Source organism: Micropterus dolomieu, linkage group LG01, assembly GCF_021292245.1.
Source record: "Micropterus dolomieu isolate WLL.071019.BEF.003 ecotype Adirondacks linkage group LG01, ASM2129224v1, whole genome shotgun sequence".
NCBI lineage: Eukaryota > Metazoa > Chordata > Actinopteri > Centrarchiformes > Centrarchidae > Micropterus > Micropterus dolomieu.
This window is the reverse complement of record NC_060150.1, coordinates 35,624,211-35,643,680: the sequence shown is the minus strand read 5'-3', so window position 1 is coordinate 35,643,680 and position 19,470 is coordinate 35,624,211. Positions and strand designations below refer to the sequence as shown.

General features: G+C 41.9%; 2 protein-coding genes across 5 annotated transcripts in view; one reads left to right on the top strand and one right to left on the bottom strand.

Annotated features, from left to right (window-relative positions):
- Nucleotides 1-2,268, top strand: part of mtfr1 (mitochondrial fission regulator 1) — a 5,142-nt gene extending 2,874 nt beyond the window's left edge. Inside the window, exons 7-9 of the mRNA XM_046068204.1 lie at nt 15-173; nt 449-629; nt 826-2,268. Coding sequence (XP_045924160.1) covers nt 15-173; nt 449-629; nt 826-873 — 388 coding nt within the window. The 3' untranslated portion in view covers nt 874-2,268. The remainder of the gene's footprint in view (nt 1-14; nt 174-448; nt 630-825) is intronic.
- Nucleotides 2,269-2,437: 169 nt separating this feature from the next.
- pde7a (phosphodiesterase 7A) overlaps nt 2,438-19,470 on the bottom strand; it is a 20,269-nt gene continuing 3,236 nt past the window's right edge. Inside the window, exons 1-12 of one of the 4 annotated variants that reach the window (XM_046067600.1) lie at nt 12,645-12,765; nt 10,632-10,692; nt 7,666-7,755; nt 6,548-6,711; nt 6,368-6,431; nt 5,653-5,849; nt 5,343-5,474; nt 5,162-5,253; nt 4,867-5,011; nt 4,690-4,786; nt 4,454-4,534; nt 2,438-4,366 (exon numbers count right to left, since the gene is read on the bottom strand). In XM_046067600.1, coding sequence (XP_045923556.1) covers nt 4,095-4,366; nt 4,454-4,534; nt 4,690-4,786; nt 4,867-5,011; nt 5,162-5,253; nt 5,343-5,474; nt 5,653-5,849; nt 6,368-6,431; nt 6,548-6,711; nt 7,666-7,755; nt 10,632-10,692; nt 12,645-12,665 — 1,416 coding nt within the window. In that variant the 5' untranslated portion in view covers nt 12,666-12,765 and the 3' untranslated portion in view covers nt 2,438-4,094. Of the gene's footprint in view, nt 4,367-4,453; nt 4,535-4,689; nt 4,787-4,866; nt 5,012-5,161; nt 5,254-5,342; nt 5,475-5,652; nt 5,850-6,367; nt 6,432-6,547; nt 6,712-7,665; nt 7,756-10,631; nt 10,693-12,644; nt 12,766-19,470 lie in introns of those variants that run through there. The other 3 variants (XM_046067606.1, XM_046067587.1, XM_046067595.1) reach the window with 3 other exon arrangements.

Genomic DNA, 19,470 nt, shown 5'->3' with positions numbered 1-19,470 from the left:
CCGCCACCCCCCTTAAGTCTCCAGCGGACATTTTCTACCATTGATTTGATAAAGGAGCGCAGGGGGAAGAAGACAGACAGCCAGACAGTTTTGGATTCAAAGCCGGCAGAAATCCCCAGCATGCTCGATGTCCTGAAAGACATGAACAAGGTCAAGTTGCGATCAGTCAAAAGGTAGGCCTCTACTTGCATAGTGAATCAATGAAAATCGCTTCCAAAAATAAATTTTGGAAGTGATCGAATGTGAAGACTGAAGTTTTTTTTAGTTTATAGAGTTTGTGTAGTGTAATGATGTGTAGTGTTACAGTTCGACACAACCACTGATCTAACTCAAGCTGACACATCATTGCCTCATCATATATACATATATCATATGAATACACCACACATATAATCAAATTCAAACGATTAGCATGTGTAAGTGCTTCTACTGACTGTATGTTTCATAGTCGTCCAGTGGAAGGTGACGCCAAAGTGAAGTCCAACGAGCCGGCAGATGCTGCGGCTCTCATTGCTGAGGCCCTGAAGCGCAAGTTCGCCCATCGTTATCGACATGACAGTGAACGAGAAGACAAGGAGGTCTTCAAACTTCCCATTCCAGCCGTGAAACCTCAAGCCGAAACCCCTTTGGTGAGCAATGGTTCTGTATTCGACCACAAAAAACTTTGCTCTGATTTTCAAATTAGGTAGACTGTGTTTGTAGATATTAACTGGAATAACATCATACGTGGAATCAACGTGTCATTAGATTTAAAATGTAATTTGACTGATCTTGTGGTTTTTAGAGTTTTATGTAGTTTATTCTGTCTTCTGTCTGTGTTCACAGTTTGGGCAGCACATGTTAAAACAAACTGGAAAGAGGAAGCTGATCTGAACAGGCGATTCTGAACTTGAGGTCCAGATGTACCCAGGACACTTTGAAGTACCCTGTCGGCTGTTTCTGTGGAAGAACAAGGGATTCTGCTAGATGCTCCAAGTGTCGCTCATCTCATAGTGTTGCATCCGATGATCACGTAGACCATCTGTTTTTGCACTTTTGTAACTTATATTATCAGCTTTCTGTTATACACACCTGATTGTTTTTGTTTAACTTAATGTCTTTTTGTTTTTGTGTTAGTCAAAATGTCCACTCTCTACAGTCCTGAGTGTGTCAGAGACAGAGTGCATGTTTAAGCAACACTACAGAATCGTTAAGTTTAATGGTTTTATGGTTCAATAATTACTTCGGTTTTTGTTAAACTTGTTGCACATGGCATCATTGGTTGCATGCCCGTTTTTTTGAAGAGGGTCTGAAAGCTGAAGAGTTCTTCTACCACAGAAGAAAGGGAGCACTTTCTTACTCCAGGAATATTGTGCTGTAATGTTTATATATGTATGACAACTAATTTAAGACTTGGATCCTTATATTTATGTTGTGGTGTAAGTAGATAATTAAGATTTTAACACAGGTAATTATGTTGTTGATTTGTCTGTTATTAATTACAGTTGGGTTTTAAACAGTTTTATACTAACTAACTGAGCCTGTGTAAGTTGTGTCCCAGTTGCCAGTCTTTCGGTGGCTTATGTGTTTAAAGTTATGCATCCCAGTTTTAGTTGACATTATTTATCGCTGTACTATGATCAGCATTTAAGAGCCAAAGACATTCCAGTGATGCTCTGCGAGATTCTGCCTTGCACTGCCAAATATTGCTTTTTCATGTCCCATGTATGATGCTTAAATAGTGAGGATAACAGATACAGTAACTGTTAAGCAACATTAATATTTTTAGGTTATTGGCGGTACACTTGTTGCTTTATCAGTGCCCTTTTTGGTAACATTTGCTTTTTATCCCAAAACTACTTCCCTGTAAGACTCACAGTTCAACATTACTAAACAAGTGTTGTTGTAGTTAACTCTGTATTGACAACATATTTCAGTCATGGGTCCTAAGGCACCCACTGTTATCGGTATCCCAAAGGTATCATTTACACTGTTGTGCCAGTAATCATATTTCCACGCCTCAGTTTGTGTCTCAGAACATACTGACTCCTCGGGATCATGTGAGGTTTTTAGGCAGTGTTTTGTTCAAAGTGACTGATGGCACATTATTTCCAATTATGTTCACTATGCCAGTTTAGTTGCTGGTTCAAGACAATTTGTCTACAAGGGAAGGTGGACTGAGTGTCTCAGTGGTAACAGTGATTATTCAAGATTTCGTAGAAAAGACTTTATAAAAATTGTTAACTTGAATTGTGAAATCTATAAATAAAAGTTTATGGTCTGCCTGAATTGCTTTGGTGTATGTCTGTCATGGAAATAAAGGCCATCATTAAATTGATCCTGAATAGTTAGAAGTTAATGCACAAGGATTAAGAAAGTAACTGAGACGTGACTGATTTACAGTTTACACTATTTCTGCTGGAGTATTAGACTACATGCTGTAACCGCGTAAAAGAAACATTTGTCAACAGTTTTTATTATTCAAATTGTAACTGCAACAGGCATGTATCAAAAAGGTCAATACAGCAAAGCCTTTACAAAAAATCTGGCTCGACACTTAAGTCTTCCCAAAAATGGCTGTCGCAACAGATTGTAAACAGTTTTATCAACAGTCTTACAGCACTTAACAGCAAAATACATATCAGCTAAAGTAAGAAAAGCACCTGTTATCTTTCAAAATGTTTTAAACACAACTTGTGCCACTATACAGAATCAAAAGTAGACAAACCAAACACAAAAGAAATGGAATGTTCAAAGTCACTCGACCATTTTGTTTCCGTACAAAACAAACAAAAGGAGGACAGCTGCAGTTGTTCCTTACAACAAAAAAAAGGCAAAAGGGACTGGACAGTGCATTCAAAGACAAGCACACCATGCACTTGATGGGAACAGGAGCTGGTTTGGTCACTTAGCATAGTTTGTGCATAGTTATAAGGCATCAATCGAGCAGTCCTTTAGGTTGCATGTGGCTGTGAGACATTCTACGGAGAGGGAGAGTCTCCTTCAGTAGATCCTAGCCAGAGGGAGAAATAAAAACAAACAGCCTTGCATCACCCGCAGTCGCCTCCTCTCCCTCTCCCTCTTTATAAGAGACTGGCAAAACCCTGAGCGAGTCAAGTTGCGTTTAGTGGAGTTCCAGGTGAGATGCATGTGCAGTGAGTAACTGATCTCCAGTGTGGGAGGGAAGCCACCCCGAGTTCAACCAGCACTGGAAGAGTCGGAAACATCATCAAAAAAGGACTAATTTCTACAATACCTTCACTAGGTCTCTTGGAGATGTCATGGAGACGAAACTGCACGTCCAACACCATCGTTATTTGGGAGTGCAAAGACACGTCGTAGCACAGGTGGAGTTACTTATGGCATCTGGTGTGTTTGAATAAGGTTCTGCTCATGGCTTCAACAGTGGGATGACAGTTCAAACGAGTGGTTCTACACATCTGTGCTTCGAAGGCAAACCGTGGAGCCGACATGATTCACTTCAGTTCGAGGGAAAGAACAACAATAAACAAGGAGATGTGTAAACAGTCTTTGTAGAGGCAGCAAAAGGACTGGGCTTGTCACATTTTTTTTGTCTTTACATGAGGAAGAATCTTCAATACAAATGCAACACGGCTTTACTTTAAAGTCTTAGGAGAGTTTCAGGTCCGAATACTCCAGTTGTCTCAGTCATTTCAGTTCATTCTTCAAACCTTTGTTTTCAAATGGCACTTCAAAATACCAGGAAAAATGTCTTCTTCAGTTCTTAAACTGCTTTCCCATTAATGTTCACCAACAAAAGAAGTGATGTGTTCAGTCAGTAATGCCAAAACTACAGTGGACAAATAAATAAAACAAAGCAACTAAAAGAAAATACAGCAGTAGCCAAATGAGGTATCTATGTATTGCTCTATGCCAAAAAAAGAGGAATTAAAAATTAAATAAATTAAATAAAATCAGTGGTTTATCAAGATGGGAGGCAAAAGCAACAAAACATAAACAAGGTGTTAGGATCAGGTAGGGCAGCAGCAGGGCTGCAGGCCATTGCATGCCCCACTCAGCCCCCAGTGTATGGTGAGGCCCTGAGGCCAGGGTCTGGGGTCAGGAGGTTGAGGTGAAAGGGCACACGAGGAGTGTCAGGATTCTCTGCTTCCCTGAGGTATTTCTTTGGAGCTGGTTCCTCCTGCGGTTGTGGCTGTGTTGTCGTCTCTTCGGGCGGCGGCGTCTTCCGTGTCGGTGCCGGCTGTGCTGGGCTCCACCTCTTCGGAGACGGAGGTTTGTTCTTGCTGTAGGCCGCCCCAGCTGGCCTTGTTCAGCCCCATGTGGCCCAGCATGGTCTGGGACAGACGTGTGTCGGAGAAACGGGCCCACTCTGCAAACAGAGGCTCCGCAACGTATGTCATGAAGCCTGAAGGGGGAGAAGATTAAAGCTAAAGATTGAATACAAGCCCTAGGTGAAAGCTGAATACAATAACTATACAACACGACTACTTACCTATTTGAATGTTGCCAACTGTGTTGGCCTCTCTGTCACAAAGTGGGCTGACTTCAAGTTTGTGCTTCTTCTCAATGTCTCCTTAAAGAATATAACAAAATCTAATTACTATGTGCGTCATTATATGGTCTACTAATCTAGAATTAATTGGTTATAGAGAATAAACACAGAAGGAAGAAAGAAAGGAACTGTAAGGGAATTAAAGAAAAAAGGCAAGCAGCAGAAAAAAAGATAACCTTGCTGGAAGAACTCCTCTGTCACTTTCTCACTCCACTGTTTGCTCAGCTCCCAGGGTCTGCAAGGGTTACAGATGTCTGCACACTTCAGAGCCATCTGTACGGGATGGGAATAAAAACAAAATTAGAGTCCTGCTGAGATGCAGAAGTGCATGTATAAACGAGGAGGTAACCCACCTGCAGAATGAAGTGACGGTGGCTACCGTTGCTCAAGCACAGGTTCTCTTGGTCCAGGTGACTGCGAAACCTAGACAGGTAGTCATTCTGTCTGCTGATGTCCGTGGCTAGGATTAAGGAGCCCAACTCCCTCTCCATATTCAGGCTAAGGGGCGGGAAGGACAACATTATGAGACTGTTTAGCACTAACTGTGTCATCTGTTGGCATTTTATCTGTAAAACCACACAGTGAATATCACCACTTTCAACAGAAGTTTTCTCTGTGCACTTAGCATCATTCCGGTGTCAGACTGACCTGTCCTCAGCAGGCAAATGGGAGAACAGCCCAGTCTCTCTGAGCAGGCCCACCGCTGACTTCCAGTGGTGGTTTTCCAGAACAGAGGAATTCTGCGCATTAAAAGAAAATATATCATCCACTAGAGTACATTCATTAGTATGTTCTGGCAGGCTAAAGAGTGACCGTTATGTGGTTTTACCCTATACAGTGTAGCTAGATAGTGGTCAGTCTTGATGAGGAAAGGCTGGTTGACTCCAGGGTGGTCTAGGTCATGAGTGGCGGCTGCTAGGAGTCCCAGTAGGATGTCACAGGAGGTCAGAGACTTGGAAAGCTGCACTCACAACAAGACAGTGGTACAAAGATTATGATGACTGATTATTAAAATACAAATGCTTCTTCACTGAAGCACTTCTGATCAGGAAATTGTATACTGACTCCCATGCCAACAATCACCAGCTGAGTTAATGATAGTTTCTTAAGCCAAAAAATATCTAGTTTGCATGTCTCACCTTGGGTTCCCGCATGTAGCAATACATGGCCTGTGTGACATCCGCAGCGTGGACAGCGTTGTGGTAGGGGTTGTCGCTGTGGTAGTCCTCCTGGACCATGACCAGGAACCTCCAGAGTTTGACCATGTCCAGCTGGAAGAGTTCCACTAGGCCATACTGGTTCAGCAGGTGCAAGGTCAGAGTGATCAGGCTGTTTCCTGAGCAAAGAGGATAAGTGAGCATTCTACTTTTATCTGGTTTGTGTATCTATTCACTTTTATTAAAAAGGAGGAATTGCCTGGAACCATTCTTATCTACTGAGGCTGCTGTCGGTGCAGAAACATGTATTAGTTTTAATATTTTTCTCTATGTGACTGTTGAATAAAGGTTCAAAGTGAAAAGTTTATAGAGTTGCTTGTCTGCTCTTTGAGGCCTGTAACCAAACAACATTTGGAAAATTAACAATATATTGGAAACAAGCAAACGACAACAAAAGGGACCCAAAATTGCATGAAAATAAGTGTTTCCCCTTTACAAAATAAAAGTCATCCATTCAATTAAAGTTAATCTTCAGTCAGTAAAGCCTCTGTGTCTGCTGGCATCCAACAGATGGCACTATTGGTAAAACATCGACTCTAAGGCTGGTTTAATTCTGGATTCTCCTGTCAGCGCTTCATTACTTCTGTTATCATGACTTACAACTTCTAATCAGTTTTTCATATCAAATTTTACCTACCATTTGTCAACCTATCGAAAAGGAAAATGTCAAAATTCCAGTTGCCGACTTTTTCCAGCATGCACTACAAGAGAAGGAAAAGAGAAGCACAGAATTAGCGTTGTGAAGTCTGCACAAAGCAAATCATGTGCATTTCTATGAGTCTCGTTATGGTATTAGATAAATGTAAGTGTCATATACTCTGGCTTGTCCTGCGTAGTCTTCATCCAGGATGTGGAGGGGGATCTGCTGGGGGACTCCCCGCAGTAGACGGGACGAACGCAGGTACCTCTGGAAGCTGAGTAGCCTGTGGACCCTCCTCTCAGGAGCGGAGTTCGTTGACGTGGACCCACAGCTCAGTCGTGCTGCACACACACAAATTGACAAAAGATGTAAAGCGTAAAATATGTAACAGTGTTTTTGGTAAATGTTTATTTCACAAGCTCATTAGGCTCAGAGACTCATTTGGCTTACACAAACTCGGTGGGGATCTGACACCAACACAGAGATATACAAACAGTCACTGCTGACACAGCCGCCCACTCGTAAGCCTTTCGTCTGGGATCACACAGCAGACATGCTTTGTCAGTGGTCCCTCTCTCGCTCTCACACACACACACACACACACATACATGCGCGCGCACGTACACACGCACGCACGCACTGTGTCTGAATAAACTGTGGCTGCAATCCAGAAACAGGTCAGCATGAGGTTGGATTACTTTTGGGTCGAAATGTCTCACACATACACGTTTGTTTCACTATTTCCGTGGGTACATCTCATTGACATAATGCATTCCCTAGCCCCTTCCCTTAACCATCACAACTACTTGCCTAAGCTTAACCCTAACCCTAACCGAATTGTAACCTGAACCCTAAAACCAAGTCTTAACCCTCAAAAAGCAGTCTACCAGTGGGGACTTAAATTTTTGTCCCCACAGTGACACAAGTCCCCATCAGTTTGAAGTCCCCACCGGGATATAAGAACATCAAACACACACACACACACACACACACACACACACACACACACACACGCGCGCAGGCGGGCACTTTGATGTCTTCTAAAAAGGTTTCAATGAGTGTGAAAGTGGTTATTTTATCAGACACCTATTCACAAAGCTTTGATAAAAAAAAGTTTACACTAAGACACACCTTGGTTGTTATCAGGATGTGAAACACTGTATGAAAGCAGCGCACACACATCTGTCAATACTGCTGGAGAGGAACAAACTGTGTGTGGAGCTAAAGCTTGATAATGTCTTGTTGTTATCAAAAAGGCTGACGAACCGTGGTAATGGGCTGTGATTCATACTCACTGTGAAGAGTTCGGAAGTCGATGCACAGGTATGGGTGGGAGCTTCTTCGTTCCGGTTCAAATCCAACCTGACTTCTCACTCTCACATCTCCTAGAAGAAATCAGCACTTATTTCCTCAAGATTCATGCTGCTCAAAAAAAAGTGTGAATGTTTTAGGCCGAGTAGTATTTACAAATATTTTTGGTTATATGCTTGAATTTATCTCGCTTAAGGGCCTCAAGGATGGGCTTTACCACAGGACAAAGAGCAGAGCACTACAATAAGTCAATCGCAAATGTATGTGAAATGACCATCGACTACCAATTACTATCCTGCCTGTTTGATACCTTCTGCTAAATGGTTTTAATAAGAAATTATTTGTATATTTTAAAGTGCTATATGAATAAAACCTTATTTACAAATGTACAGCTTAAATTTAAGCATGATGTCAATTTGAAGTCAAAATAATGGATTATTTTGTTAGAATTTAACAGCAATATATCCCTTGAGAGAAATAGCCGTCTCTTGGGAGGTATAGTTGTTGAGTGCTAGCAAAATAATCAGTCTTGATTTTTGTTCATATGATGGGGCATAAATTTATTTTAGTCAACATGGCAGTGGATACGCATTTACTGTATGCCGACGGAAAACTTCTCCATCATGTTTCAGCTTTTCATAACAATTAGGAAATAATCCATCCTATAGCCTAGCACTGAAAGTGAAGCAGAACCTCCCCTCTCTGGGGAAGTATGGTCAAAATGTGGTAAAATCCATGATTTTGGAACTCTAAGCAAAAAGATGTGATTTTGTAAATACTGTTTGACCCAAGTCTGGTGTATAGTATCCATGTGCAGGCCAATCACGCACAAACACACACTCTCACGCCCCAGAGGAGAATATTTAATGGACAGACAAGTCAATCAAACAGCTGAGCATGCAATGCCATGTCAGGACAGTCTGCTCTACTATTAGTACGGAGAGCCACTGAGAATGATCTATAGTCCATCTATGACTGTTTTTAGTAGTCAGGCAGAGGAACAGGAACAAGCTCCAGACTTGGACTAAACAGACGACGGCCGGCCTGCTTGTAGACTGCAGTCAGGAGCAGTGAGAGCGTAGTGAAGTGACAGGATGGTGCTATGACACTGATGCAGTAAAATGCTAGTTTGTCGTTCCAGGCAACACTCTATATGCGACAAGACTCTATTATGGCAGTAGACTCATCAAGGTGCTAAACAGTGCAATGGTATGTTTCCAGCATGGCACTTGTAATTGTGTCATATGTGCATAAGAATTAAAATCAAAGCAGTCACACAGGTGTGTTCCACCAACCAGCATGTTACTTACTTGGAAACAGCTGTTTGAATACTACACAAGCTCCTATCAAAATACCAAAAACTAAGAATTACAATTCAAGGCATAACGATGCTCAACATTATTTTGAAAAGCGGTTTGTAAAGTTGTTGGTATGAATGTGGAGAGTGACACAGTATCAGTGGCATCTCACGTGCAAAACATGAATTATGACCAGAAGACAACTACAATTCATGCACTCCTAGGCAGTGATTGTGAGTGTGCCCACATGTATATACATCTGTCACATCTGCAGATGCATGTGCTAGGGGCTCAGCACGTGTGTGTGTGTGTGTGTGTGCGCGCTTGTGTGATTAGTGGGTTTTGAGAGTCACAGGGTCCATGTTTCCCCAGCGGTGCATTAGTGCTGATGCTCTGGGGTGGATGTAGGTCATGTCATTATAACTGATGCGGCGAAAGCTCCAAGTCCTGCTATTTGAAAGCACATCAGCATTAACTTGGCACACTGAACCCTGGCCCAGGCAAACACCAGTCTGCATTAGCGTGCCTCTCCTCACACTCAATTTAATTTAAAATCTACAAACACAGATGCTTTATGCTGGTGATGTATGAGACTGCCATCATACTTAGACAAGTAAAATGATTAAAAAGCTAAAGCTCCTTCAGCTCAATAAATTGCCATTACTGTGACTAGACACACGTGGCAGCAGTCGACTCCAGGGCATAATCAAGCTGGAGGGAAACAAAGTATAGCAACATTATATGAAAACTACAGCAAACAGGATTTGAACAAAAGACATTCAGTAAGCCCTAAACTGTCCCTGCTGTTTAATGCTCCCTGCCTACTCACTGTGCTTCACAGCAGCAATCTAATATCGATGAACGACACTGACAGGATATCACTGTGAGCAATTCCAGTTTCTTTCTTTCTTGCCGCTCACTGTCAGCCAAACACCATCTGATCTATGAATTAAGGTGGCAACGGTTGCATGCAAGGGCACATCTGTGTGTGTCAGACTGATGTCAGGAGTACGCCCAGGCTCTAATCGCATCATTATCCCCAATAACCCTATTGATTAGGAAGCAAAGTCTGATCTGGCTGCTTCCTAGATGCACTTGACTCCATCTGCCTGGAAGAGCTATGAGCCCTCCATCCTTCTTATTCATTTTCTAAACTGCTTATCCTGTTTCGAGTCGCTGAGGGCAGCACTGGGCAAATAGACACACGCTCAGTATGTACACACAGACACGTGCACATGAACACAAAAACATTCTGCAAACCCTTAGTCCATTTAGGATTCAAATGAAATCCTGTACAACAAATCTGATGAAACTTCAAAGGCTCTTAACACTACAGATACACACAACCTAAACCTATTCTGATTGAGAGATTACCAAAAGGCCAGGGATTGAGTGGACTCTACACATGCACTCTAGTGCATCCCCAGCTCTTTATAATCTCTCCATTTCTGATCCATCCATTTCCCATCTCACTGCTTTTTAAGCCATTATGTATTAAGAAATGAACATGGAGGAGATAAACCTACTGATGTCTGGAAAACGTGTGTGTGTGTGTGTGTGTGTGTGTGTGTGTGTGTGTGTGTGTGTGTGTGTGTGTGTGTGTGTGTGTGTGTGTGTGTGTGTGTGCGCACTGAGAGTGGGGAACCACTTACCTAGCATGCGAATGTACAGCGCTGTCTGGTCGGAGCTGTCGTAAGAGATGGCCCCTCGTCTCTGAACAAACACAGAGAAAAATCATCAACAAACTCCCCAAGGTTCATACCAATATAATGTTGCAGTTATATTACTTTATAAGCGGTTGTTCTGCCCAAAAGTGATCTTCAGTGAACCTCAAAAATGCAAAATACACGCAATTTTTTTATATACACACAGACCATAATAAGCGGAGGGTGGTGGTGTAATGTTGCTGATGTTAGTTTGTAATCTGCTGTGTGTGTGTGCAAAGTGTTACACTGATAAACATGTTCCAGCTCCATATCATCAGCCTGATAAAACACTTACACCTCTGCTATCAGTCATGTGAGAAACACATGTGCTATGTGGACACACACAAACACAAACACACACACACACACACACACACACACACACTTTTGGGTCCCAGCCAAATAGATTTGCCCCAACCAAACTTGACTTCCCCCCTGGCTCAAAATACAGTTGAAAATACAGAAAGCTTAAATACCATATTTTGAAAATAAAATGCTTCCTTGATCTGATGTCAGCAGGTGAATTTAGTTTGAATGAATTTGAATTTACTTTAGTGGAACTGATAAGCAAGACAGATGTGGCTCACCAACCCTTGACTGGTCAATACCATTCCTCAATAGAGTATTAAATTATTATATAAATCAAAAAAATTCTGGATAGCATCTTCAAATTTACATTTTCTTCCTTGTAAGAGCCATAAAAGTTGATCCAAATCTAGATTTGGACATTTGATTTAGATTTTTTTCCTCCACAATGTGTGCTGTGGAAACACAAAACAACAAAGAACTGGCTGAATGCAAGGCAAGATTAGAGTAAGCATGACTTGTGAGGTGAGTAACTTTGTAGTTCGTCGGTGTCCTGTTACTGACAATCAAGACAATCACAAAAAAAACTGTTGTTTCTTATCAGGGACAGCTTCTCGAGAGAGGCCCAGGCAGCTGCCATTCAATACCAGCGGGTCGTCTTCTCTATCCTGTGCCATTCTTGTGCTATCAATAAAGGTTGCGACCACATCTACTTTGCAGGTTGTGATCACGGTTGTTCAAGGCAATGAGTCAATACCCGTCTACCCCCGAGTACTAAATACAAAAAAAATGAATGCACTGGAAACATCAGACATGCACGTTTTGTATAATTCAACTGTTTATACTGGCTTAACATGCACCAAAAGTTTCTACTGCTTAATGCAGTACTGTAAACTTTTCACATGGTTTTAGAGTAAAAACAACACCCCAGTTACCACTAACATAGGGCTGGGAGATATGGCCAAGAATATTATAACAATAAAAAAAAAAAAAGTCATATCATTCAATAGTTATCATGATAAATGTCTGAATATTATTTCTTTCACGTTTGAAGGTGGATTTTTGCTCCAGAGTGAAAGTTGGAGAAATGGTTAATTGTGGTTTTAACCTTTACTTTGCCAAACAGTGGATCATTTCACAAATCTGAGGTAGAACATTCAAAACAATGACGAGTAAAATTAAGTAAAATCTATTTTTCCAGTCCCTTTCCCTCATCAAAATAAACATCCTAACAGAAAAATTAAGTGCTCATTCGTTCATGATTAAAATTAATTGACTCAAACATTTATTGAACATTTATGGAACATTTGTTATATTGTTACGGGAAAAATTATATTTTTTATTGCCCAGCCCTACACTAACCTCCTGTGAAATACACCAATGTTGCATTTGCATCAGGATGCTTCTGCTGACCTCAGAAAGGGAACAAGTTGCCAAAATTTGGATGAAGATCCCAGCAAACTAAGTTGTCTGTTCCTTCTTTACTTGCACATAGAACACTATCCAGTGCTAACAGCGTCCCTCATCAAGAGGCAGCTGCAGCAGCAGTCTTAACACAACACAGTGATAGTTGTGGCGGGTATGACTGTGGTAACTTCATATTTGCTCTGTTGACAGACAGCTGCTCCAGGCTACACTGAGGTGTTGGCTCACCTCTCTATGCACTCCACACATCCTAGTCCCCTCCACGCCGACTCTCCACTCTCCCTTCTGGGGCTACCCTCATCTAGGGTTACCCATTCCACAGGGAGCCGGCAAAACTGGCCATGTTGGCTCACTGACGGACTCTATATTGGGAGCATTTAATGACAGCCGTCAACTGGTCACACCACAAACACAAACAGTTGCAAACACAAATGTACAGGCTTGTACACACAATTACTTCATATACTTAGGATTATTGTCAATCACCTTCACACACACATACACACAGTCTGTCCTCTAAGCTCATGACAGCCGCCAATCCAAAGCTAATATTTTACCGGCTAGCAAACAGCTTGACTCAGGGTGGGTAATCTGCAAAGCTGTATTTTAGTGTCAACAGTCCTCTGTGTTTACACGCAGCACCAGTGGTTAGTGTGAATATTATAGATTGTGTGTATCTAGCATGGGCTGTGTGTGTGTGTATGTGTGTGTGTGTGTGTGTGTGTGTGTGTGTGTGTGTGTGTGTGTGTGTGTGTGTGTGTGTGTGTGTGTGTGTGTGTGTGTGTGCACACAAGGGGGTTGGTATCAACTGTAACATGCGTGGGAACTGTACAACGCTGGCTCTAGGGATGGGAATGGAATAGTGACCAGCCCTGCCAGCACTTGCCCAAACAAACCTTTTGGCCAGAGCTTGCTGCAATCTCACACTCTCTCTCACACACACACACACACACACACAAAATCACTCACATAGGGCCAGCCACCAGCTGGCACTTAAGTGGACTGGCATGTGCTCCCTCGTGAGCTGGTAAGGAGGAGGCGGCAGTGCAAACACTTCGTCAATGTCACATTCCCACTGTGAATGGAGGGGAAAGTCACATTGTACTCTTGAAATGGCCTGCCCACAACACACACCCCTGCCACGCCTTACAGCACCAACACACACAAAACCATAGTCCTGTCCTGGTCCAACATGAACTTGAGCCCCTTTGTGCACTCTGTGTTTCAGGCATTTATGTTTCACATCTGAGGGTGATGTGAAATAAAAGAGAGAAATGCAGGATGTCTATGGCAGGACTTAAAACGTAATGTCACAGATGCGTAATATATTCAACAACGATAAGTATGCACTTTGTCCCTCTTTGCACACGCATATCACACCTTTAAATCATTAGAAACATTCGGAATGTCGTCCAGCAGTGGCAAATCTCCTCTCCGCCCGAATGTGTGAGCTACCTCCGTGTTATCATCACTTAGCATCAGAACCTAGAGGGTAAAATGATGTTTTATTCTGAAAGTCATAAGCCTGTTTTGTATTTTTTAGAAAAAGCATGTTCTGCTTGTTTATATTCTGTTACATCCTCAGAGAAATCTCTGACAACATTTTTATTAAGGCTAAACAGAGGACCAAAACCAATGCATGCTAAGTTGACGCCATAGCAAACAGACCAGCTTAATTTGAATCCTTCATACAAAGAACGAGAAGGTGCTCAACACTTGGTACAGCCGCTTAACAATAAAAGCCCTGGAAAGGTTTAACTGCAGCTGCAGGAGGTATTTGCCCTGGTCGCCGAGAATAGTGTACAAATAACTCATTTGTTTGATAAAAACTGAGGTGCTGACAGCTGAGGTGAATCTCAACAAGCCAAGTGGAAACATGGGTGGTACAGTGCCCATGTTATGGGTTCTGATCAAGGTTGTGATCATGGTCATAGCATCTAAGTATCTAACTAAAGGACAGCTGGATGGCTGACTGCTGACAAATCTGTTAAGCAATAAATACACTCACTTGTGCCTTAAAAATCTCCTGTATGAATTATTTTCAAAATGGCCACCATGAAAAAAAGTTTGGGGTTTTTTTTGTAGGAAAAATGCATCAATAATTTCAAGATCAATAGAAACTGTCAAGAGTTCTTGGTGCCAGTGTCTAGTGGCCACTAGAGAAATTTAAGCTTTAGGGACTTATGCTTTGGCCTCACTGCTGAGCCATGCTGGTTGCAACTTTGCATCTGACCCACAGCCTCTGGCATGAAACAAGGCAGGGCTGGGTTTAACATTTCTACCAATCTGTTGGCCTGTGGCATTTTTGTTCACTTCAGGCTCATGCAAAAGTGGGATGTAATGGGAGACATTTGATTCACTTGTCTATTAAAAAATGAAGTCATCACCATCGTCTCTGATGAATCTTGGAAAGTGATAACTTTCTGAAAGCGCCATAAATACAAACATTTTTATTAAAACTTCTCCTGATCGGCTCAAGCATCATTATTTCAAAAAGGGATATACACTCACTGGCCACTTTATTTAGGTACACCTTGCTAGTACCAGGTTGGACCCCATTTTGCCTTCAGAACTGAGTTTCCTGTTCTTAGCTGATAGGAGTGGGGCCTGGTGGGGTCTTCTGCTGCTGTAGCCCCTCTGCTTCAAGGTTCGACATGTTGTATGCCCCCTTTCTTCCCCATTCTGATGCTCAGTTTGAACTTCAGCAATTTGTCTTGATCATGTCTACATGCCTAAATGCATTGAGTTGCTGCCATGTGATTGGCTGATTAGCTAATTTGTGTTAAGCATTTGAACAGGTGTACCTAATAAAGTGTGGGTGAGCAGCTTGCACAAAACTGACTATTAGTAAACACGGTGTCAATAAACATCAAATGAAATTACCCTTAAAATGTTTTTACAGGAAAAATATTGGCTTTACAACAATAAAAGCAACACATTTAATTCAACCTAAGTTGTTGAAACGTTTTGTACAGGCACGTGAGTTACATTTAATTGTTTAACAATGTCCCAAATTGGTTGCAGGCCACTTTTTTTTTTTCTTTCCTGTTTACTTCCATAAAACTTTTTATAAATGTAACTCCAGAGGCCTGTACTATAAAGCAGGGTTTGACGTTAGTGAGGCAACTTCAGGATTAACCCTGGGTTTTCAGCCCTACGACGGTGGGTTACTTCCTACCAGGGTACATCGACATGGTAACTTATGCTACAGAGCAGGTTATGTTCGAGATGAGAGATCAACGTTATAAAAGCACCATCTACTGACCAATAAATTCTCTGGGAAAATGACACCACCATTCTTAGAAGATCCTGCAGACCGTTTGACAGGGTTCTGTGGGTGATGCAGACACTATCCTACAACTAAAGGCTTGTGCTTGTACTTTTAAGATACGATTTAAAATTTTTTTATTTGCTCCGTTTCCATTTCACACAGCCTGTCGCAGCCATTAAAATTTTAGAGGCTAAACATTTTGAGCATATATTTTGGTATTCAAATCAGTTTGAAATGACTTGTCTGTAATGACTGACTGGTCATGTACCGCCTTACCTTTTGCTATCTGGGCGCAGGTAACGTGGGTGAGTTTTCAGTAAATGTTGATATACAGTGTTTAGACCACCATTTTTTATGGCATGAATAATAATAATAATAATAATAATAAAAATAAATCTGATTTTTGAAATGATCCTCCGTCTTCATGCATGTGTCAGCTGTAGCTGTGTTGCTTTTAGCCTGGATTGTGTGTCTAACTTCTTCTTTTGTGTCTAATGTTTTATACATATTTTACAAATTAAGTTTTCTCTTAATTTGTAAAATATGCCACTCTGCTGCCAGACCTCTTGTCCATGTTTGTGATAGGTCACCTGCTGCAAACACCGCTCCTTTTATGTGAACGCACTCATGGCTGGATTGAGCAACTCTGGGTTTACTTACCAAGCCGATAACCAGCGTCGTGTGGCCGCTTAGCCTGATCGTTAGGGTTAGTGAAGCCAGATAATAAAAATATATCTTGGTATGTTGAACTTGCTTCATAGTATAGGTCCCCGGAGTTGCAGCCAGTTGGTGGTGAGGGCAAGCCAAACTCAATTCAAACTGTTTGGAGTTTACTGCTAGCATAACAGAGCATAATGAGCATAACAGTCTGCTCATTGTGCTCCCTGCAATTCCATCTCGTTTACATACAGCTCTGTTTCTTATCTGAACTCAGTCTCACTGTCTGGGGTCATGGCACTCGGGTTTCTGTGGTCAGAGCAACATGTGATGTCAAAACTTCTAACTGTGTGAGTAACCCTAGGGCTTTTAATGTTTGTCATTGTCAGATGCTAACAATATCACAAATTCTGCCTGTAAAGGCGTGTTGAACATCTTCTTTTTGTTCCCATTAACAGCTACCTTATTGTTATGGTGATGTTTGCTCAAAGCAAACAGACTAATGTATTGTGTTTAAATTAAAAAAAAGGCACTGGCTGAGTTGCAAGAACTCAACACCCCAGTGGCTTTTTTTAAACATGCTCTCTTGTCATCACAGCATTGTGATTGAGATGATATTGTAGTCTGATGCCCTTAAAATGGTGTTCAATGGTCCAGTGAAAACTGCAGCATTCTCACACTTCCTTGTTTCAAACACAGACATAAAACCTGCTTTATTATGTCATTTAGCTTTAAAATTGGGTTTTAGCAGAGGACAGGACTATAGCACAGTCAGAAAGTCATCTGGGGCCAAGCAAATGAGGAAGCCAGCACTAGTCCTCTAAACTGCCATATCAGAAACAAAGGAACACACACACACACACACACACACACAAATTCGCAAGATAAAAGCAGCGGGACTCAGCACGGTCTCATAAACTGAAAGCTTCCTTCTGAGTTAAGACCTCTTACAGCACTCTGCCGTGAGAGACGTCACATTCCAGTAACTGAGTGCTAGGCCATAGACGTGGACATGTTTGGAGTGAGTGAATGTGTGTGTGTACCAGCCCTTGCATACACAAAAGCCCTAGATGGAGTCTACCTGTTTTATGATAACACTGTCTACTCTGACACACTCCAGCTGCTGTGAGTTTTTTTAAGAGAGGGCTGCTGGTTTCAGGAGATGCCGGGGTTGAAGTGAATTGGCCGGATCCCTTAGGCTAGCCGGTGAATGACAGGCCAGTGTTGTCACCAAAGAACAAAGCAGCATGCTTGTTTAGCAGTAATGTATATGACCGCAACCAATGTTTTTTTGTTTTGTTTTTTTGCTGGCGGGTGTCTTAAAATGACACTTAAAAAGTTTTCTTTTCACAGAGTGCTTTAAGGGGCATTACATAAATGCGCTTTTAGCAATGCTCTATAAAACAAGTAGAGTTAAGGGGTGGGGGGAAGGGGGAGACATGCTTCATATTCTCACAGGCTGTCTACCCTGCACAAGAATTTCATTCATTTTTAAACATCATCCACAGGCTCTAATTGCTTCTGTGGGCCAGCTTAAAGCCCCCCCCCCTCCAAAAGAATCTATAAAATAAACTATTTGGTGTTTTAAACTAGAAACACTGCTAAATAAATAACCCCTTCATCTATAGGCTCATCTCATTGTCTATAATTATGATTGATATTCTGCCAGAGCAGTTGGCCCCTAACATTGTGTCCGTTAGTGTGTTGATTTGTGGAGCCACATTCTCACGGCCGATTGCACTCGACACTGCAGCACAAAAACAAAATGGTCATGTGATAAGAGGGGCCCCTTACAGAGAGAGACAGACAGGCAGAAAAACAGGGAGAGTGTGTATTTGAAAATGAAGACAGGGTGTAAGGTTTGGCTCATGTTTATTTACTAAATAATACACATCCTTGTTTAATAATAAACAGTACCATGCATTCCAGCTCGCTTACAGCACAGAAAACCTAACTTTGGCAGGGAGACAGTTAAAGTTTTTGTGAAAGGTTGTGAAACACCAAGCCTGAGTCTGAACGGCTCCTTCAGCATTCTTACCACATCCTGAAACTACGTCAATCCGATGTCACTGGGCAGAAAAAAAACAACTTATCGGTTCAGTTAAAATCAACAAAGTAACTCCCTCCGAAAGAAGCTCTCAAGTATATCTTATCATGCTCTGCACAGAAACGTCCATAGTGTGGATGCAACAAGCAGCGCCATCTCCCACCCTTACGCACAGACATTTCAACATCTCCTGTCCTTAAACATCCAAAATGAGAAGGAGTCGATCTAGAATGGGAGGCCCAACATACTCTTGTTGGTATCTCTGACTATGATATATGAGATAACAGCAGATCAATGTTTTCAGTCTGAGCTGCTTTACTCCAATATTGGCAAAAGCCATGTGACTGCTCAAGCCTCATCAATATCGAGCATCTGTTTATTGATTCTTGTCTTTCTGCTGGATTTTCCCCCCCATTTTTTGAAAAGGTTGTCAATTACACAGCCTTGTTAGAACCAAGTGAGTGTGTGTGAATGCATTACTGGTACCAAATCATGACAGCCAGCAACATGACATAAAAACTCAGACCTGCCACGTGCAATCTCTCTGAGAGGTGTGCAGTAATGCCAAACTAACTTTATGTGCAAATACATGTGTGTTTTGTAGTTTAGAGGGGAACTGCCAGAGTCTTTCTTGTGTTCTTCCCTACTCCTTGCCTCGTACTCTTGGCCCTTTCATTCTGCACCAATCTACCTACCTCAGCCCTGTGTTTACCCTTCACTCCAGAGAAGCCAGAGGGGGATCAGCATGCATGACTATATACACACACAAGCAAAATTCAAATAATCTTCCACCTCACTTTTAGGAATTAATGAACAAGCAGCCAACAGCCATTGTAACAAAAACAATAGGGCATTGTAATAAATAAATGAGGCCATTTATTTAATGCTGTTGCTGTTTTCAACGCCTCTTCAACAGCATATTTACACCCAATCATAAGCATTCCACGACCACAGAGTGACACATTCTTCTGAGACTGTCGTGTCTTCAACCCTACTCTTTCTTCCTCTGTTTACAAGAGGAAATATCTTTATCAGCAACGGGTGGGGGGGGGGGGGGGGGGGGGGGGGGGGGGGGAAAG